This window comes from Mytilus galloprovincialis, chromosome 7 (assembly GCF_965363235.1).
Source record: "Mytilus galloprovincialis chromosome 7, xbMytGall1.hap1.1, whole genome shotgun sequence".
NCBI lineage: Eukaryota > Metazoa > Mollusca > Bivalvia > Mytilida > Mytilidae > Mytilus > Mytilus galloprovincialis.
The window spans coordinates 47,490,188-47,510,896 of record NC_134844.1 but is presented as its reverse complement, the minus strand read 5'-3'; the positions used below and the strand labels follow the sequence as shown (position 1 = coordinate 47,510,896).

The 20,709-nt window shown below is 30.3% G+C and overlaps 1 protein-coding gene across 4 annotated transcripts; it reads right to left on the bottom strand.

Annotated features, from left to right (window-relative positions):
• Nucleotides 1-6,547: 6,547 nt before the first annotated feature.
• On the bottom strand, nucleotides 6,548-14,712 carry LOC143083140 (ETS-related transcription factor Elf-5-like). Of its 4 annotated transcripts, none has more exons than XM_076259371.1 (5): nucleotides 14,551-14,712; nucleotides 10,290-10,476; nucleotides 9,389-9,499; nucleotides 8,341-8,533; nucleotides 6,548-7,796 (listed from the first exon to the last, which is right to left on the bottom strand). In XM_076259371.1, exons 1-5 carry the CDS (start codon nucleotides 14,569-14,571, stop codon nucleotides 7,712-7,714), a joined length of 597 nt encoding a protein of 198 aa, XP_076115486.1. In that variant the 5' UTR covers nucleotides 14,572-14,712; the 3' UTR covers nucleotides 6,548-7,711. The 4 variants fall into 4 exon arrangements, with proteins under 4 accessions (XP_076115486.1, XP_076115487.1, XP_076115489.1 ...); XM_076259372.1 differs by lacking the exon at nucleotides 14,551-14,712 and adding an exon at nucleotides 13,599-13,856; XM_076259374.1 differs by lacking the exon at nucleotides 14,551-14,712 and adding an exon at nucleotides 13,441-13,539.
• Between the last annotated feature and the right edge of the window lie 5,997 nt (nucleotides 14,713-20,709).

The window sequence follows — 20,709 nt, the reverse complement described above, 5'->3', positions numbered from 1 at the left end:
TCCAAAACAGAAGTGCAACTTTTATAAACAACTGTGACTTAGCATTAACATTCCAATGTTCTAATTTAATTTAAGGTAACACAATAACTATAAAAAAAATATGAGGCAATTATGATACGACACTTAAAATAAAATTGCTTTTAACTGTCGAATTTAAGTGAAAACGATAAATAGTTTAAATTATATCCATAACGTGTTGTATCTAAGTACATTCTTTACATGCCTGACCAGAGCCAAAAATCTATAATTCAGAGGTTGTCATTTGTTGTTGTAATTTTTATTAGGTGTTTTTTGTTATATTTTTGATTGCAACATCAGTTTCCCCGTTTGAATTTGCTATCATTTAATGTGAATAAATTTTGGTCTTCAATAGCTACCTATGCAGTTTAGGTTTTTGCTTAATGTTTAAGACCGTACTACAGCATATCATGCTTCTTTTGACATTCATTCCATATCTTGTTTTTTTTCAATTGACATTTCGTTGCAAGCAATGAACTTGATATGATGATGATTCTAGTGCAAATATGCACTTATCGCGGTTTTTTTTATTCATTCATCAAATAAGGGGTTTTCATTTTATTAATTTAAATAATTGAGAATGGAAATGGGGAATGTGCCAAAGAGACAACAACCCGACCATAGAAAAGAGCAACAGCAGAAGGTCACCAACAGGTCTTCAATGTAGCGAGAAATTCCCGCACCCGGAGGCATTCTTCAGCTGGCCCCTAAACAAATATATACTAGTTCAGTGATAATGAATGCCATACTAATTTCCAAATCGTACACAAGAAACTAAAATTAAAATAATACAAGACTAACAAAGACCAGACGCAAAAATGCGGCGGGGTTAATCATGTTTGTGAGATCTCAGCCTCCCCCTATACCTCTAGCCAATGTAGAAAAGTAAACGCATAACAATACTCACATTAAAATTCAGTTCAAGAGAAGTCTGAGTCTGATGTCAGAAGATGTAACCAAAGAAAATAAACAAAATAACAATAATACATAAATAACAACAGACTACTAGCAGTTAACTGACATGCCAGGTCCAGACTTCAATTAAACTGACTGAAAGATTATGATTACATCATATGAACATCAGGCACAATCCTTCCCGTTAGGGGTTTAGTATCATGCCATGCCATGAGAAGAACATAACCCGTGTCATGCCAACAACTGTTTTTTTTAATAAATGTGTTTAGTTCCGATGCAAAGACCCTATAAGTGAATAATTATTAACGCCAAAATATGCAATCTTTAATGACCTGACAACAGTAGCGTAACTATAACCCTTTTTAATAAGTCTATTCAAAGGTTTTGTTAGTTTTTGAGGTGAATACTGACACCTTTGTGCTTTATAAAGAATATTTCCATAAAAAATTGGATGTGAAATACCTGAATGTATAAGAAGTCTGCATGGTGAGCTATATTTACGAATGATGTCCTTATACCGATGATAAAATTTAGTAAATGTTTTGACTAGTTTGTGATATCGAAAACCCTGGTGTAATAATTTTTCAGTAATACATAAATTTCTCTCGTTAAAATCTAAAACATTGTTACAAACACGAGCGAATCGTACAAGTTGAGATATATAAACACCGTAAGATGGTGACAAGGGAACGTCACCATCTAGAAATGGATAATTAACGATAGGAAATGAAAAGTCATCTCTTTTATCATAAATTTTAGTATTCAGCTTTCCGTTAATGATATAGATATCTGTATACGTTTTTGAATCACATGCATATTAAGTATTTTTTTTATTATAAATAAAATCTCAAGGTTAAGGTTATATTTTGTGCATAATTATCGTTTACCCGTGAATCCCTCTTATTTAGCATAAATTGTTAAACTAGGGTAGACACAGGGCTTCAACAAACTTAGCCTATCATATTCATTGCTTTCAAATGTACCCATCACTTTAAAACATTTATCATTATATCCTATACCTCGTTTTAGACTTATACATATCAGATTCGTTACAATTTGACAGTTATAACAATACAATGATGACTTGTGCATGTTATAACATCAACAACAAATAGGTTTATGTTAACATATTCATAACAGATAATTGTTTGATAGAAAGGAGGATGTATTGGTATCAGCAACTACTATATCTTCTTACGGTTTTATTTCCAACAAACAATGGCTATAGAATTTTTTGTGAATAATAATTTGCTGTTAAAGATGTGCGACAGTTTCAAGATTAAATGAAAAGTAAAATAAAATGTATAGGGTAAATTTGAAAGAGACAGCAATCATACAAAATATTCTAAAAACAAGAGACATATAGATGAACTGTTTAATTGTGCACAATAAAAGGAAATAGTAATATACTGCTTTTCAATAGACATAAATCGATATAACTAACACAATTCCGGGTCACAAAACAAAACTGAGGGAAATACATCACCTATTAGAGGAAAAAAACGGAACAACAAAAAGACTGAACGGCTAAAAAAACAAACGCCAACGTACATAGAAACGGACTATGTGATAATAACAGACATATTATGCAAATGGTACTGAACGTTTTAAGCATGTTACAAATATCGCCAAAATTACAATATTATGTGACAGAAATAAAGTACAAATAAATGCAAGAATATTCAGGACAGAGATATACATAAACAATTAAAAACCAATTGTTCAGAGAACAATTGAAGGTCTTTCCACCACTCACAATATATTTTAATAGGAATACATCAAAATTCAGTTTAAAATGTCAGGTCCTATTGCTTTAGGATGTATAAATATGAATTTAAAGCAAAGGTCAAAATCTAGAACGTACAATCAATCAATGACCTTGACCTCAATTTCAAGGTCATAAACCAAGGACCTCAAATCCAAAGACCATTGGTCTTTAATATGTATTGTTACAATCAGTTATATTACTTAACATATAATTCTAAATATAAAATGGGCGAAAACTCCCATTTATTGTTTACGCACCCTCTCAACCAAAATTAACATGTTACAACATGTCGCAACTAACAATTTAGTAAAAATAATTTGTCGATAGCTTATAAGATTTTTGAAAATAGTGAAAATAAATCAAAATCAAATTCAGAATATGATCTTGACCTTTGACCTTGAACTTATTTTCATTTTTTTGGACGAAGGACCTTAAATCAAAAGACTCTGATGGTTTATAAGATAGAAATGCATTTCCCTTATATCAAATGCATAAGGGGAAATAACTCTCTTATGGAGTATTCATATTGCTTCGGTCAAAATAGGAATAATCAGGCAAAGGATATAACGAGCAATTTTATAAAATAAATTTGTCGCTTTCTTTTACGGTTACGGAGGAGATGTAGTCACAAGGAAAATAGTGTTCGGGGAGAAAACTCCTACAAAGAAAAGATTTGATTTAGAATGGGTGAAAGTAATAGTGGAAAGACCTAAATATTGTTTTACTACATTTCAACATGTAAATCACAGAAAAGTAATAGAATAAATCTATCATACATTAACGTTTTAAATTGCCAAGATTGAGACAAGCAGTAAATACTAAAAATAGATTAGTGGTATATAATATCATCCAATTCAATCATCAGCAAAATCCCTAAGATTTAAATAAATACATCCTGATAGGAAGTCAATGGCTTGGTATATTCTCTTGTAGTGCAATTAAACTTGTTTTGTTAGTACTCAAACATTTTACTTTTTAATATCCTTATTATTAAGTAAAATAAAGGACAAATCAAGAGAAGAGAAAAAAACAAGATGTTTTCATTTATTGATAATGAGATTCTAACTAGCTTTATGTAAATGAAAGTACTTTAAGCTGGATACGTTTTTGTTCAGAGTACCGACCTAGTGAATCTAGCCACGTTTTAAAAGAGGGACGAAAGAACCCAGAGGCACAGTCAAACTCATAGATTGATAATAAACTGCGACGCCATTGTTTTTTTTTCTAAAATATGTGTCACAGGTGATCTTCTCGAGGCACTTGGTAAGTGTCAGCTACAAGTATTTTCTGCTGGTGTTAGCAAATATCAGGCCGTTGGATTTATTCTATTGTATTATTTTACCTTTCTACCTTATTTAGTGTTGCACCTTGACTAAGGCTAAACTCATGCCATTCGTTTTTTCGATAATTTGTTTTTTTTACATCCATGAAAGCTGCACGGTGGTTTGTAATTGTTCATACTCTGGTCATTTGTTTTATCGACAGTTTTGCTTTGTGGTAAAGGCAGTACGGAGTTTTTATTTTCCATACTCTTGTTATTTGTTCAATCGATATGTTTACTCCTTGTTTAAAACTTGTATGCAATAAGTAATTGTTTTTCTCTTGTCATTTATTCTATAGATAATTTTACTACTTGTTGATGGCTCTATGGTGATTTGTAATTCTTGATACTATTGTTGATCTTCATATCGATAGTTGTGCTCCTTGTTGAAACCTCCACGGTGATTTGTTCATACTCTTGTCATTTGATCTATCGATTATTTTGTTCCTTGTTGAAGGTTGTGCATGGTTTGTAATTGTTCATACTCTTGTCATTTGATCTATCGATTATTTTGTTCCTTGTTGAAGGTTTTACGGTGGTTTGTAAATGTTCATACTCTTGTCATTTGTTTTATAGATAGTTTTCTATATACAAATAAAACTCAACTCCTTATGTATGTATTAATGTTCATTGTTTATGATCTAGCATTGTGGACACAAAGAACTATCTGTACTGATATACTCCAGAATATACCTGTTGTTTTCTATTCGTTTGATTTGTTTGAGCTTTTGATTTTAACATTTGATTTGGAGTTTGGTAGTTTTGTTATTTACTTTTTTTTTTAAAGACACAATTTGATCTGAAATTAAAATAACATTTAAATTGCTCGAGATGATATTATTTGAATTCATGTTTTTTTATATTTAATTCTATATGGTAAAAGGAACATTTGTTATAATCTGCGTCAAGAAATCTGTAACTAGAACAAACTTATAAAATCATCTATATGTTTCTTAAGCGCTTGTTGATTTTAGACTTTACACTTCCTGTAGGTGCATTTTTCAGCTACTGTGTTTTGTATACAAACAGTTAAATCAAATCAAATAGATTAAACAAATACTGGTGAAAAATCAAAACCAAAGACTATTCGAAAAAGATAATCTTTCAAATTGAAAGAGCATTATTCGAATAGATGATGAAGAGTACGATAGACATAAAAAGGTGAAGGATTCGCTGTCAAGATAAACTCTTATACGTATCGTCCTTATGTATTTTTTATGAAATCTGTAGTTTCATTGTACAGACCTACGTGGATGTTAAAATGTCAAAAGAAAAATTCTTTATTCAGACAACAAAAAGACGGTCTCTAAATAAGAGGAAGAAGACAGTTTTTTGAAAAAATAATTTGACTTTTTACATGTAAATGCTAAATAAATACTTCTGTCTATTTGCATAGATTTTAAAATCCCTAACTTCGAAATTTGCACGAAGTATTATGGCCTATTTCTAACTCGATCATATTTTATACTAATCATAATGGATAGTTCTTCCATTAGCAATCGAACCAAATCCCCCTTTTTATTATTTTGAAGAGACACTAAACAACGATGTGTAAATGGTAACAGCATTAGCCATATCTTTATTGACAATATTTGTTATGTTGAAATGCGTAACTATTGCATTGAAATAAAAATGTTTTGTTGTTTTATCGCCACTTTTCAGCCTCGCTTTTTGGGCTACTTCGTGACGGTCAGTTTTTATTGGTAGAGAAAGCCGGAGTGCCCGGACCGACCTTCGATAGGAAAACTGACAATCCTAGTCAATTAAGATTGGAGTCGAGTTCACCCGCAGGAGCGGGCTTCGAACTCACAACCTCGGCGCTGACTGGCTAGAGATTACAATAGTAAATAATTTGACCACACGGCCACCGTCTATAGTAATATAAGATACACTTCAGCAAAAATATAGGAGACTAAATATGATTTCAAACAATGTCGACAGACCAAATAAGAATCGAATATAACGGAACTATTCAGTGTACCATTTAAAAAACCAGTTGCACTAAGCTATTCCTTCACTATGACAAACAAAAACTGCAAACGGTTCCAATACATTAAATATACAGATACAGACCTTATTAGATAAAACAAATTTGTAGATCTTTAAAGTCACATTTGGGAACAAAATTCAATCCAATAATATAGAGTTTCTAACGAAAAAAAATTCAAAACCGTCGAAGTATTTTTAGTCACTTTCACATGGATTTCATGTAAAGGTCGTCAGCAATGACAAGATGCCTAAAACTCTTTACCAATTATTTGTATAAGCATGTTAAAGTTGTAGCGTAAAAACGGGAATAATTTAAATCTAATGATTTCTCAAAATTTCAACAATTTGTAAAGGAGTTCTGTCTCTGTTAGGAATAACCTACATTTGTTTTGCCTTCAATAGCTCGGTACAAGAGTCTTTAAACAATCAAATATGTTTTTGGTGTCATAGGTACGTTTCATGTCATTCTTAAATAGCTTATAGAAGCCAAGACGGCTTTTTGCACATACAAAAACATAAAACAATTTTGTTTTCTTCTTATATTGTTTTAGAAGTTTTAATTCATATTTATCAAAAGCATTAACAACACTTCACTTAAAGTTAACATCTATATACATATATACATTATATAACAAATATAAATAAAACAACATTTTTGTTAAAAGCTGCAAACAAATATGTCATAACGTAACCTCATAAAATATAGTTTGATTTTACATATATAAAAAAAATCACACAATTTGATAAAAACAAAAATCTGCATCGATTTATATAAAAACAAGTCACTTTTATAATTATGTTGACCATGAACACATATTATAACGAATGCGTTTAATATTTAAATGCGTAAGAATAACCATAAACTATCATTAATTGAACACAATTTTCGTTTATTGCATTGTGTTTACACTAAACAATAAATAATATCAGGTCATTGGTTGAAATTTCCATCATTTATAACCTTGTTGGCCAATCAGAATGTCTTTTAGACGCTTTTAAAAAGTATTACTCAGAATTTATTAAATTCTGAAACGGGTAATTATTAGATTCTTTGAACAAGTGTTTTTCAAAATATTTCAATGAGATTCTGACGAAATATTATGAAATTTATAAGATATCTAATATAATTTAAAAGATATTTTTGTTCAATTTATTAAAACGCTATTTTTTAATCCTTTAGAAAAAAATCTAGATTTTTTTTTTAACATTTGATTTCTAATTTTGCAAATTACAATCAGACAGAACTGATCGAACTTGTTTTTTTTTATCAATTTGATGTTGATGTGTATGAATTTAAAAGCTGCCATTTTTAAAATGTGGTGAAATTTGAGATCTACAGCTAACATCCTTGTTTAATTCATTATCTTTGTTGTTTTGACAGCTGCAATGTCAAATTAAGTGTTAATATTGTATCACACAATATAACATTTGTTATTGTTATATCTATAATAATTAGTATCTAAAATATCCCTAATACCATTTTTGGCAGTATCAGTTTGTATTTGACCTTGTTGGTTTGATATTAATACAACATATATATGATGAAAAGTCAAACTATTTGTAAAACCGAATGTTAAGTATAATATTTTTGCATTATCATAATATATAATGCTCATCCTTTAAAAAGTAATGCTATAATCTTGATGATGATAACGGCCATAAAATATGAGACACTGGTCCATCTTTGATACTGATAATGTTCACCACCCATGAGACATTGGTCCAAACTTGTACACAAGTCGTCTGTTTAAAACGGGCTCCAGGATGTCATGTTTGTAATAATATCTGAAAGTAAAAGTTCAAAATTGAATATCAAATATTAACACCTTTACTACATTTAAGTAGACTTTGTCACGATCAAGTCGTCTAGAATATGACATCGATGTCAAAAATTCGAGATTGAAAAAAAAGTTTGAATGTAGTGAAAGAAACTGTACCCAGATTATTGCCTCAAACATTAATTTAATATCTATTTAACTCAACCGACAAAAAGTTTGAATGTAGGGAACGAAACAGTACCCAGATTATTGCCGAAAATAATCTAATATCTATTAAACTCAACTGACAAAAGTATCACTTGATACACATGTTGCAGGCATAGGATAGTTTTGATTCGTGCGTCACTGTTTTGTCTGTGATAGACTTAAAAAGGACGCGGCGTACAAAAAATAAGCCTTGTATCTTATATGAGTTTTTGTTTAGTGACCCCTCATGATTAAAATATTGTTCAAACAAGATCATATTTCTTTGTTTTTTGTTTGTTTTGTTTGGTTTCTGTACTAGTGACATATGCTATATATTTCTTTTAATTCATGCATCTATACTATACCTCATTGCTCGACTCATCTTTTCATATGTCATTCCAGAATTGTTCTTTTCATCTCCCCACATCTGTGCTATTTCTTTGTTCTTCACAATTTTAAACTCGCCTCTGCTTCGGTTGATCCACATGATGTGAGAAGGATTAAATGCTGGGTTTAGCAACAGTCCACGAAGAAACTGCCACAACCGAATACTACCATCTGAATTTAAAAAGACAATGCATTATTAGTAAATGGTTGTTAATTGATTTGAACTACTTTTCAGTAACCGCGAGTACTCTCAGATCAGTAGTTTGTGTTTTTTATTGCTACTTTTGTTTTGCTTTATATCAATAATTTTAGTCAAACACTTTTTCAAACGGTTTTTATAGCTTACCATTATATTGTGCTGTTACACCGCTGTCCCAAGTTAATGGAGATTGTGGGCACCTGCAAACATGTTTAACCCTGTCATATTCATGTCCCAAGTCAGGAACCGGTTTTTGTGGTTTTTGTTAATGTTGTATTTGTCATATTCGCCTTTTGGTTAGTATAGTTCACATTTTGTACTGTTGCACAACTGTCCCGTGTTAAGGTGAATGTGTTTTTTAATATGTTTAACTCCGTTATTTTTGTGCTTGTCCAAATCTTGCAATTCAGTGGTTGTCGTTTGTAACTACGTACGTATCACATTTATTTTTCGTTTGATATTTTGAACAAAATCAAGCTAATGAATTTTCATTTGAATTGATTTATAATTAAGTTAGTATCTTCAAAGCTTTGTATGCGGTATTGGTTTTGCACTTTGTTTTTGGCACATATTAGTTCCTTACAACTACGTTATTTAATCTCTATTGGATAATTGTCTGCTTGGCAATCATACCACATTTTATATGCATTATTATCCAATTCAAATTGTGAAAACTTCCTAAATTAATTCATTTTTACAAAAAGATATTTGCAATTTTAAAATAGTACAAACATATAATTTGTTTATTGCCCAAATATTTTCAATAACTTCTACACAATTAAACAAATTGACAGAACTATATCTGTGCTCCCTTTTTGATTACTCACTTTGTCGACAATGTCTTGAAATGTTTCTGCTATTTGATGAATTCCGATGATTATCTGGTTCTTGAGTTTTGATGTCATATATATCATGAACAGTTGTTGGAATGGCAGGGTCTAAAAATGATACAGAAGTTGGTATGTTAAAATGGAGCATTAATCTGTCTGTTTTCATTTGATTTAGAGATACTTTAAGGTCGATGATACCTATTTCAATTTTAAGTTGAACTTCAACGATCTAAATATGCAAAATTTTACAAAACTGGATAAAGACAATGCCTCCTTCTTTTTCTGCTCTATCGTGAGTATATTCCACATATCTTAGATTTGACAATCGGGGATGGCGGCATACAACTTGAAATTGAAACGCTGTCTGTAAGACACATATGATACCTTCGCCTAACCATAGGATATTATAAATTTAACACTATGTATGATATGTAACGGTAGGATGAGATAGCTAGACAAACCATGATTTCTTATTTAGCTATTACGAAAACAATTCAACTACATTTAAAATTGGTATAATGTATAATAGGTATTACATAAAAAAAGATTGAACGGTAAAATATTCTACATCATCCATCAACACACATTTCGTCAGAAAATTAGAAAGATCAGAAAGGAAAACAAAAAAAGAACAACTCATTGTTTGGATAACTTTAGTCTAGATTATGAATGATTTAAAAATATGTAAGGACGACCAAATTGTAATTTCGTTAAATACATGAACGTGTTTATCAATACAGATTGCTGCAGAGGCCCCTTTCCCCTCTTGTTATTCGAATCGTATTTTTCCAAATGAACTTTTAAGATTGACGAACTTATTTAAGGGATAATTGTTTTTCTCCCTCCTTGGTGAAAAAGATAAACTCACGCTACATCAATTATAAAATTGAAAACATACCACTGTCGGAATCTGAAGAAGTTTCCATCTCTGGAGAAGCTGAAATGTAATCTAAGATGTCTTCTATATCATTCATAGATTGATCTTCTTGGTGGCTAGACAAATTCTCAAAACCTTGCCAATCATGAGCGATTTGTTGGTACGTGCATATAGGGGATGACCACTGATCCATATTTGATTGCTTCCTCTACAAAACAACAAAAGTATAGTACAAGTCAACAATAGAAAAATACAGAAAAAAATTTAAAAAAGTTTTACAACAATGATACTCGTTTGCATTGATCTTTGAAATATATAGGTGTAAACATGTTAGAAATATCTAGAAAAAAATATGAAAATTCGTGTTATAGGCAAAGCACGAGACAATATAAGAATGAAAGAATGAATAATTCAAACAACTGGAAGACAATAAATATTCAAATACATTTTGCAGTAAGTCTTGGATTTATCCCCTTAATAAAAATTGAAGTATTTTGAATTGGCGAACACCTTATGATATGGTTTATGATTGAAAGACAACTGCAAGTGATATATTTTGTTTTTTTCTTATTTAATTCATAATCTGCAGCACCCGTTATATGAAAACCTATGTCTCCCCATTGCGATATTTCTTAAGTTGTGAAATGTTTAGTCTGTAGCTTTCTTATAAACGTTGGATGAAAAATTGTTTGATTCATTGATAAACACAAAAAGCAACACAGAAGATGGGGATAGAAACTATCGTTTAGAAAGTGCAAAAGTAATAGTTTTATTCTGTGTTTACTAGCATAACGTTGAAATAGTGTATCCTTTTCAAATTTTTAAATTGAAATAGGAAAATACATGGTATCATCCTTTTTATCTTTTTTTTTAACCTTGCTTTATTTTGGAGATTATGTATATCCCATTTTCCGCATAAAAATTGCAAGTTACACCACTGGTTGTATCTTACAATTACGTATGTTCAATGTACTATTTTTTTTAACTTTGATAACAACCGGAATTGTAGGTTGATTTTTAATAGATACTTTTTTTTTTAAATAGTCAAGTCCATATAGATATGTTCTATGTATATTTATTTTCCATCTTCAACTTGATTATAACCACTTTTATTTTTACTTTATTTTTTGTTATTATTTTTTTTTAATATGACATAATAGGACACCAAAACCACAAGTACGCTCTCTAAACCCATAAATCAACAAACAGGTTAACTATAAGGTCAACACATCCGACTTATCAAATAACAGATTTATCTAAATACCTTATACAGATTTTCAATGTAGATTGTATTTAACAGATAACAAAAGAGACAAGGTAAATTTCTTTCAACGAGAATAGTTTGACATCGATGTCAGGTGTATATCACAGTACGGTTAAAATGCTTATGATCACGAACGGGTTTAAATAAATTAAATTATCATATAAAAATACACGAAAAAGGCTTTTTCTTCATGAAATTGACTGGTTGAAAAGTGATCAAATAATTATATTATGTTCCTTAGTAATAGGATTATTCATTTTATACTATTTATTGTTTATGGAAAGTGAAATCATTATTTTAATTTAGAATGATTGGCACTTTCGTGCACTTTTTTTGATGAAATGACACTAGGTATTTAGAAAGTTAGAAAAAACAAATGATGTAAACGTTATATTTACGTTGATGAGTTGTATCGCAAAGAGACGCATTTTAATGTTTTTAGCGCATACTTAATTTTACAAATACCATTATTTCTCGGTGTTTATTGAAGTCCTGATACATTTCAAAGCATCAACATTGTCATTGGCACTCTTTAAACAGTAACTTAATTATATATACCAAAAGCGATAATTTGAACTTAGTGATGTTTTAAACTTTTACCAAGCGTTTTCTTTAAACGAACTAATATACATATACAACATATCAATTTTTTTTATTTCATTATTAGTATACGTATACTATATTAAGTTTATAACTTTCTCATTGTAAAACTATTACAAATATTACAGTCTTGAAATTGTTATCTTCAATCTCTAAATTGCAGATCAATTATGACTTCTTAGATCAAATGAAATTGATGATTACAGGTTTTTTCAACAGAAATTCACAACAAAATATGAACACAAAAACAAACACTAAAATTTAGGACACACATAATTTTAATATATTCATGCAATGAACCGGAAAAGAAAATGTGTTCCTCACAAATCTCGGCCATTATTTCATAACTCCATATCCATATGTAAACAATCAGTCACATAGAATATCAGATGGCATGTGTTCTCCGTTCATTGATACATTATGAATAACACTTCTCATCCTTTTAAATTCTATTTAACAAACCATGGTCTATTAAGCATCCTGAATATAGAACTTTTGTAGAAGAAAAGACAAAAACAAACCGTAAAACAATACTTAATGGCAATTTTCTAACGAAGTGGCAAAGATCAAAAGGTGGCGTGAAGAAGTGATGATCTGTAGAGATAGATTTATAATACTGAACAAAATTGTAAAACACAAGTTTAACAGATTTAATCATCCTTCCTACAATGTAACACAGGGCCCTGTTGGATGTTTATCTTACTTTGACTTAAATACTATAGTTTCAGTGCAATATGATTTATGTCGACAAGAATTTCAACTAAAAGGTACACAATGCACTATTTCCGTTATCTCCTAACATATTAAAACTTAGGTTTGAATATCACACAAAAATGGCTTTTACAATATATGAATATAAAATAAGCTACAACGCAAATAAAACGAAGGGTACAAAAACCTTAGTGATTTAGAAAATATTTTATAAACTGACTATCTTGAATTTACCCGCGAAGATAGATGACAAAACAATGATAAAGAAAAACTAAACAGTAAAAAATACTGGTTGCTCATTTAATTGACCGGTAAACTAATATTTCATTTAGAAAATCTTTTTTTAAGGCAAGATGGTTTATATTTTTACGACTGCTTAACTGTAGATTAGCCCCGCGGAGGTAGATGAAAAGTAATTACTATATACCTTTACTCACCTTAAGTAAAATGTATATATGCTCTGTTATCCTCTTGTGCTTATGATAGGTTACATTTATGTCAATAAAGATTTACGATGCTGTTAGACAATGATGGATTTAAGTATAATGTTTGCTACTGGTTTTACATGAAAAATAATAAGAGGAGGTAGTCTCGTACCGTTTTTATCCAAAACCAGGTTTTCTCTCTGGGTACTTCCCTTCAAAAGATCATGCGTGCAAGCTTGTTTGGAATTCCTTCCTTGCATTACAATGATACTCGGCACTTTAAAACTACTCGTGTATTCAACAATATAGATGTAATATATTAAAGCTTACCTGTTTCATGCATGAGCTCATAAAAGAAAAAAACTCAAAGACAAAATGATTGAGCAAACTATTTAAGCATCCCTTAACACAGGGTGTTCCAGGGTTCGGTCTAGTATTACTGTCTATTCCCTGACGGTCTACATTTATTTGCAAGGTTGTTTTTTTATTCGCAGATTGTTTTCGTTTTCATTTGGCCTAATACCGTGTAGAAAAGACATTGCACCCAAAACCTCATATGTGCAGTGCGACAAAAGATAAATCAATAAATTCAGTGATTACCATTTAAATCAAAAGGCGTGCAGTTAATTATTTCATATCAACTGCTCATGACATATCAATATCGATTAGTTTTAGTATTTGACAAAAGAAATTTTTCCAGTTTATGAAAAAGGATAGCTACAAAAAAAATTATTGACTGATTTACTAGAGTAAACAAACGAAGACGAAAAAAAAAATCAGTGATATAGAAAAACTAAACTATAAAACTTACTGGTAACTCTTTATGTTTTCAGGTACAAATTTATCTAGACTAATTTGAATCTTGAATACTTCTTATTTATTTAATTTAGAGAAATTTTTCTATTGCAAGTGGGTTGATATTTTTTGGCAGCCTGACTAACTGTAGATTTAACCAGTGGAGGTGGATGAAAAGTTCCTACGTTTTTAAGATAGCTTACCTTTTGTAAAATGTCAATGCATTATAATCCTACTAAGATCTCAGATAACGATGGATTTAAAGTACAATACTTGCTAATTATTTTGAATAAAAATGAATTCGATAAAGTAGTATGTAAACGTTCTGATCCCTAACCCGGGTTTCTCTCTGTGTACTTTTCTACAAAAGACAATGCGTGCAAGTTTTTCTGGAATTCATTCCATTCTTTATAATTCTCAAGCATCATTGTTAAAAGAAACTCATTTTTAAAATGTGAATAGAAGCTACATATGTATAAGTGCTTACCTGTTGTATGTATGGGCTCATACAAGAAAAAGTCCAGTGAGGTTTTAAGATTTCCTCTTATTCTTTTCCGAATGTTTTCGAATACTACCTGCTATCAATAAATGCTCATCATTTTACATTAGAAGAAGAAAATATCAACTGACACTAGGGAAGGTTGATAGAAAACATATCATGTACTTTAAAAACATTTAAATATTAAATGGATAAAACTATCAGGTAAAATTTACTTCCTATTTAAAACAATTATCATTGCTACACGTATAACTTAATACTAAATTAAAATTAATGTGATGTGTATAATTGAATTGTGTCTAACTAGATTTTTATAAAGACGACAAAATAAAAGGTGTATAAAAAAATTAAAAAGTCACAAATATAAGATACTTGAAATGAAAATAATATAACATACAAAATCAAGTCTTTCATATAGATCACGTACGTTGTTCCAGTTCCGTAGTACTTACAGATTATTACTTTTGCTATATCAGATATTTTATCAGTCATATCATGATATAAGCTCAAATGCCAATGACTCCAGTTCTGATATCAACTAAGGACTAATAATAAAACTGATATGGGGAAATGTCACATCAAAATTACTGAAACATGTTATGATCTCTTTATCATATTAAACTTCATCTATGTAAAGATGTTGGATTTTTTCCTTTCGATTTCAAAATTTATTGAAAGAAATTTCATAGTACCCCTTTATTTATGCTCGGTATTGAATAAATTTGACCTAACTATGAACAGAGTTTATAGGATGTTCTTCCCGGATTTGTTTAGCAATCTTCCTTTCCGACAAAAAAAGGATTCATTGGCACTACAAATAATTTGCACAAGTCCTACTTTTGTGCCATTATTAACGTCCTTGAAAATGTATGTATCAAAACCATTTTAAACAGGGCTCAATTGATGAAATGGTTATAAATCAAACGCTTTTTTATAAAGATAAAAAAGATGTGATATAATTGCCAATGAAAAAAATCCCTATAGAGATCAGATAACAAAGAAATTAACATCTTTTATCAAATCCGCTGTTGCGCATGTGCGTTTTTAACTGTTTGTGACTTGTATTTGCTTAAAATACTATACTAGTATGTTATTTGGGATCTGTGACATGGATATGGGCTGTGAAAAAATATTTTTTTATGCTGGAGTGTATCAGATTTTCCCGCTAATTATCATTCGTATCTATAATTTATTTCTCACAGGAATTTGGACTCATTTTCCCTGTTTAGGTTACCAATCAAATTTCATGATAATATCGGGGTATTTCACTTACGTATGATATACTGTCATGTAAACAGCTTTGAGGGAAAATATTACAAAATATCATAGTATGCCTACCTTTCTGTGGGATGCATTTTTGGTTTTGTCTTCGGTTGATTATGGTATTTCTTTGGCAAAACATATGTATTCTTATATTTATTATATACCATTTTTCATTCTTTGCTTATTAATAACTAAAATAATTGCAATACAAAATGTAGAATAGTTCCGTCCTCAACATCCACTATAACTCGACTGGGTACAAACACACAATTGTGTTTCATAGTCACTGAAATCAAGGTGAACTGAATAAGTTTCTTCGACTTAAAAACCAGGATAATTTTAAGTTCCGTGGTCATTTTTATAAATTTGGCAAATAAGTAGATAGCTATTAACCATTCAAAACTTATCAATATACATTTTAGTTAGAAAAGCGTGATTTGCATAGTATCTTAACACAAAGGATTTTAAACCTATTGCTTAAAAGTCATTTGTTTTACATTTTTTTATGCAACATTTATAGTAATTTGTTCACACGTCCATATGTTCGCATGTTTAAGGATAACTTGCCTAACATTAAGTTAATTTATATACATAATATGTAACCAAAAAAAAACATCATTGGTTCTACGTTTACTTCACCAGATCCGCATTTCGACAACTAATGTGTCTTATTTAATGATCGAGACTGAATAAAGGCAACATAAGTATACCGCTGTTTAAAAGTCATAAATCGATTAAGGGAAAACAATGCCGGACTACAATATAAAAAGAGGAAACATATTTGAAATTATAAAACTGATTAAAACATGTTTTTAGAGCTTATAAACCAACAAGGATATACAAAAAGATTGGCGATGAATCTCATCGACAATCGAACCATATATTCCTATTCTGATTTTATTATAGTGTTTATCTTCCTGTCTAAGTTCAATATTATGAGTTTAACATTACACGAAAGTGTTCTTTAGTTTATATCCGTGTCGTTGATCTGGTGCCACATAATCATCTTTATAGCGTTTTTGTTTGGTCCTTCATTACAAACACCATGATGTAAATACTGTAACCCAACTAATTTTCGAGAGCTATTTATTTTTGCGAGAAGAAAAGTATCGCGAATATAAATCGTCACGTATATGTTAGACTTGGATTTTTCCTTACTTAACTAAATCAAGTAAATTTAAGAACTGCAAAATTAAATCGCGGCGAAATAGGCTAGAAATGGCTAAACGCGAAATAAAGTATATCCGCGAAAATAAGATGGTTTACAGCATAGAAGAGCATATAATCACTAATCAATATCTTTTCATTTTATTTAGCACGTTCTCATTTATAAATTAACATTTTTAATATAAAACAAAAACGAAGATATACACTCATCAATACAAGAAAACGTGAAACAAATAAAATATCTATAATAAGTAAAACGTGTGAAATTTAAAATTTATTTAACAGACATAAAGTATCTTATAATATTACAGGAATATTCCGTGAAGGGTATCTACATTGTACATGCATCGAGTGAAGGAAGACTATCCCAACGTCCACAAATTCAATATGTGTACTACAGTGGGTTGGTTTTTAATTGTTTTAAAAGGCGCCGAAAGGTCAGTAGCTTTGTTGGTATTCTTTTCTGAATTATGCATATCGTTATGTTGTAAACCTGATTGCAGGGTATAATAATGTAATAAAATGAATATAAAAATAGATTTAAAAGTTTCCAATGACCTTCACCATGTTCACCTATATTTTAGGTCAAAACAACGATGAAATCAGGTGAAAATTTTCATATTGTCGTCTATTGTTGAAAAAAGTTCAAAATTCCTAATTTTACGCCTTCAAAATAAAAGAGAAAATATCAGAATTAGACAGTGATTTGTTTACATATTTATATATTCCTTTTGAATAATTGTTTCTGTATTACGTAGCTGTAAAATTGACATCTATAAATCAAATGTATTTTACCGTGTACAATTTCTTTTTATATAGTTTAATAGATTTAACAAACAATCTTTTCTATATATAATTAATGGAATTAACAAACAATTGTTTTAGATGTTATTTCTTTTTAAATTATTAACAAATTACTATTATAAGATATCTTATGCAATTCCCAATATTGCCGTGTCAACAAACACTTAACTATTTAAAACTTACGTCTGATTTTTGTCTGTATTATAACTTTCTTTTTGTGAAAGGTCTTTCTTCTTAAATTTGCGTAACTTCTACATTTTTAATACAACAATATGGAAAAGTCTACATGAACTAATAATGTGATCTTGCTTACAACGTGGTTTTCCTTGACATAACCATTACAATTGATGCTTGCAGACAATAGTTCGGCTAAGTTCAGTATTTTTACAAAAAATAAAAGATAAATAGAATAATATAAGCTTTTTGTTTTCAAGAGGTGTATTTATTGATTGATTAATGTTAAACGACACATTCAGCACTATACTGTTGTTTCGCGGGGTTGAGTTGTTAATGCTGATGGATGCCGGAGAACCCCCGACCTTCTAAGGGAAAAAAACCCAATCCTAGTCAATTAAGATTTGAGTCGAGCTCACCTTCCACGTGCAAATTTCTATCTAACAACCTCAGTGATTATAAGCTAGTTAAACAGTAGTTCGACAACATAGACCACAAGGTCACCAAGGATACTTTCAATTGTAACTACAATGCACAAAATCAACTGAATATTTGTGTTTCACCGATTTATTTTTATCAAAGGATATACTCGATTTGATGTACTTTTACATACTACGTAACAAAACAAGTGAAGAACATCTCAAGGCTGACATTTGTCCTTCTTTGATAGACCAGCGTCAAAACCAAATTTTTAAATTCAAATCATCTGCTATAAGAAGTTTAGAAGATGAAGAATGAATACCTTTAACGAAATATCTTGTATCCGCACTAAAATTTGACTTAAAAATAAAACTGAAGTTGCATAAACAGAAACAGTGGATTTAACCCATAGCTTAAAACTTTCAAATGCTTATTCGCTTATTCCACTCTAGACATGACATTACATATGTTTGTAACATTTCAATAAAAAGAAGAAGCAGGTGTTTCATAGAGTACATTCAAAGAATTATTAGTCAAGCGTAGATGACTAAAGAGTATACAGAGTTTGCTCCACCGGTGCTTCTCATCATATATGAATGTTATTAATATAAAGTACGTTGATTATAAAAGACATATTAACGGATTGGTAGCTGATTCTTGTGTAACCCTTAGATTTCACCAAATAAGTACACAGTCAGTCATGACACAAATGAAATAGCTTGGACTAAACCAACCAGAGTAGAATTTGCAGCAGAATAGACAAAATACCGTAAACTTTTATTTTATATGGCGTCAATAATAACACTCTGCGGAAACACATAATCAACTTCACAAAGAAGACGGTATAGTTCAGTGACTGTATATCACAAATGAATATACCAGTGGAATATATAGTCAATACAACTTCACTGCGCAAATAGCCGCCTAACAATACACATAAGTTTATCGGACATAAATATTTATATTAGAGATGGCAACGGGTACTCGATCGGAAGGCCTAGTATTCGAGTACAGTTTTAATACCCGGATACTCGTTTGCCTGTTATACATCTTGAGATATTTCTCTTCACATTTTCACTTCACTCACTCCGTTGAAAAATCCGTTTTATGAAAGGTAATGACAAAAACACTGCATCCCGCCTACAATCTAAACTTTTCAATAGACGTATAAGATTCATTCTGTATCTGACCGAGTATCCGAGTATTAAATTTCAGATCTTTTAACATTCCTTATTTATATTATTGAATTTGGTCCTACATATTTGCGTTAAACCTTCATAATTCCTCATTTGAGTGTAATACGGAATGTCTTAGTCCTAACATTGATATCTAGATATAATTCAAGGCTTTTCTCGTATTTATTGAGAAGACATTTTAAGGTTTATATAACCAATTTTAGAACCAAATAATAGTTATATTTATCTCGGGGGGGGGGGGGGGGGTGCACTTAAAACTTTTTTTGGTAGGGGTGAGCAACTGAGACATCAAGTACTCCACCCTTTTCAAAATATATACTTTGTCATATATCAATTTACAAAAAAGCAAACCTATAGATATATGTGAATAGTTTTCATCTTCTGGTACATAAGTATAGAATTTCTATGCATGTGCCGCTCATCATCACGTTCTTGATAAGAAGTAACGTAGTCGCAATAATATCACCTGTTTTGCAATAATCTCGTCACATCTTAAAAACACTTTCTTTTTATTGCCCCATTTATATCTTTCATTATGAAGATATTTCAATTCCAAAATACAATTCATATAAAAAAAACGTTAGGTCAGATCATAGATGGTATTACATCTATGGTCAGATTAATGTAATATCATCCCAGAGAGTAACACCTTCACTGATTTTAACATGTTTAAATATTAATTAAAAACTGATCAAAAGTTTCATTGCTGATATTGAGATATTTATACATGTATATACATCTTCCTTTCAGATATTTCTAGGATCGTGCATGCAATCAGCAAGCATCAATCCATTTTTTCTAAAACATACACAACCTTTTAAACACAGTAATTAGTTACAATTAGAGAATATACAATATTATACTATCATTTCTCTGTTAAAAGTAGAAAAACCATCCTCTTTTCGTGTACGTGCGGTAGTACTAACATTCATCGACAATTTTGATTGGTTGAAACAAATCTGTTGAAATATTTTTACAAAGGAGTAGGTCCGGTCAGGGCTGATTTCGGCCTCAATTTTCAAGTTCATCTAACGAAAGATTTTAGACACTTTCTAAACACTTAAGTGTCTATTTCAATTGATTCAATTCGTTAATGTGGAAGATTTTAACTTAATAAGTCATT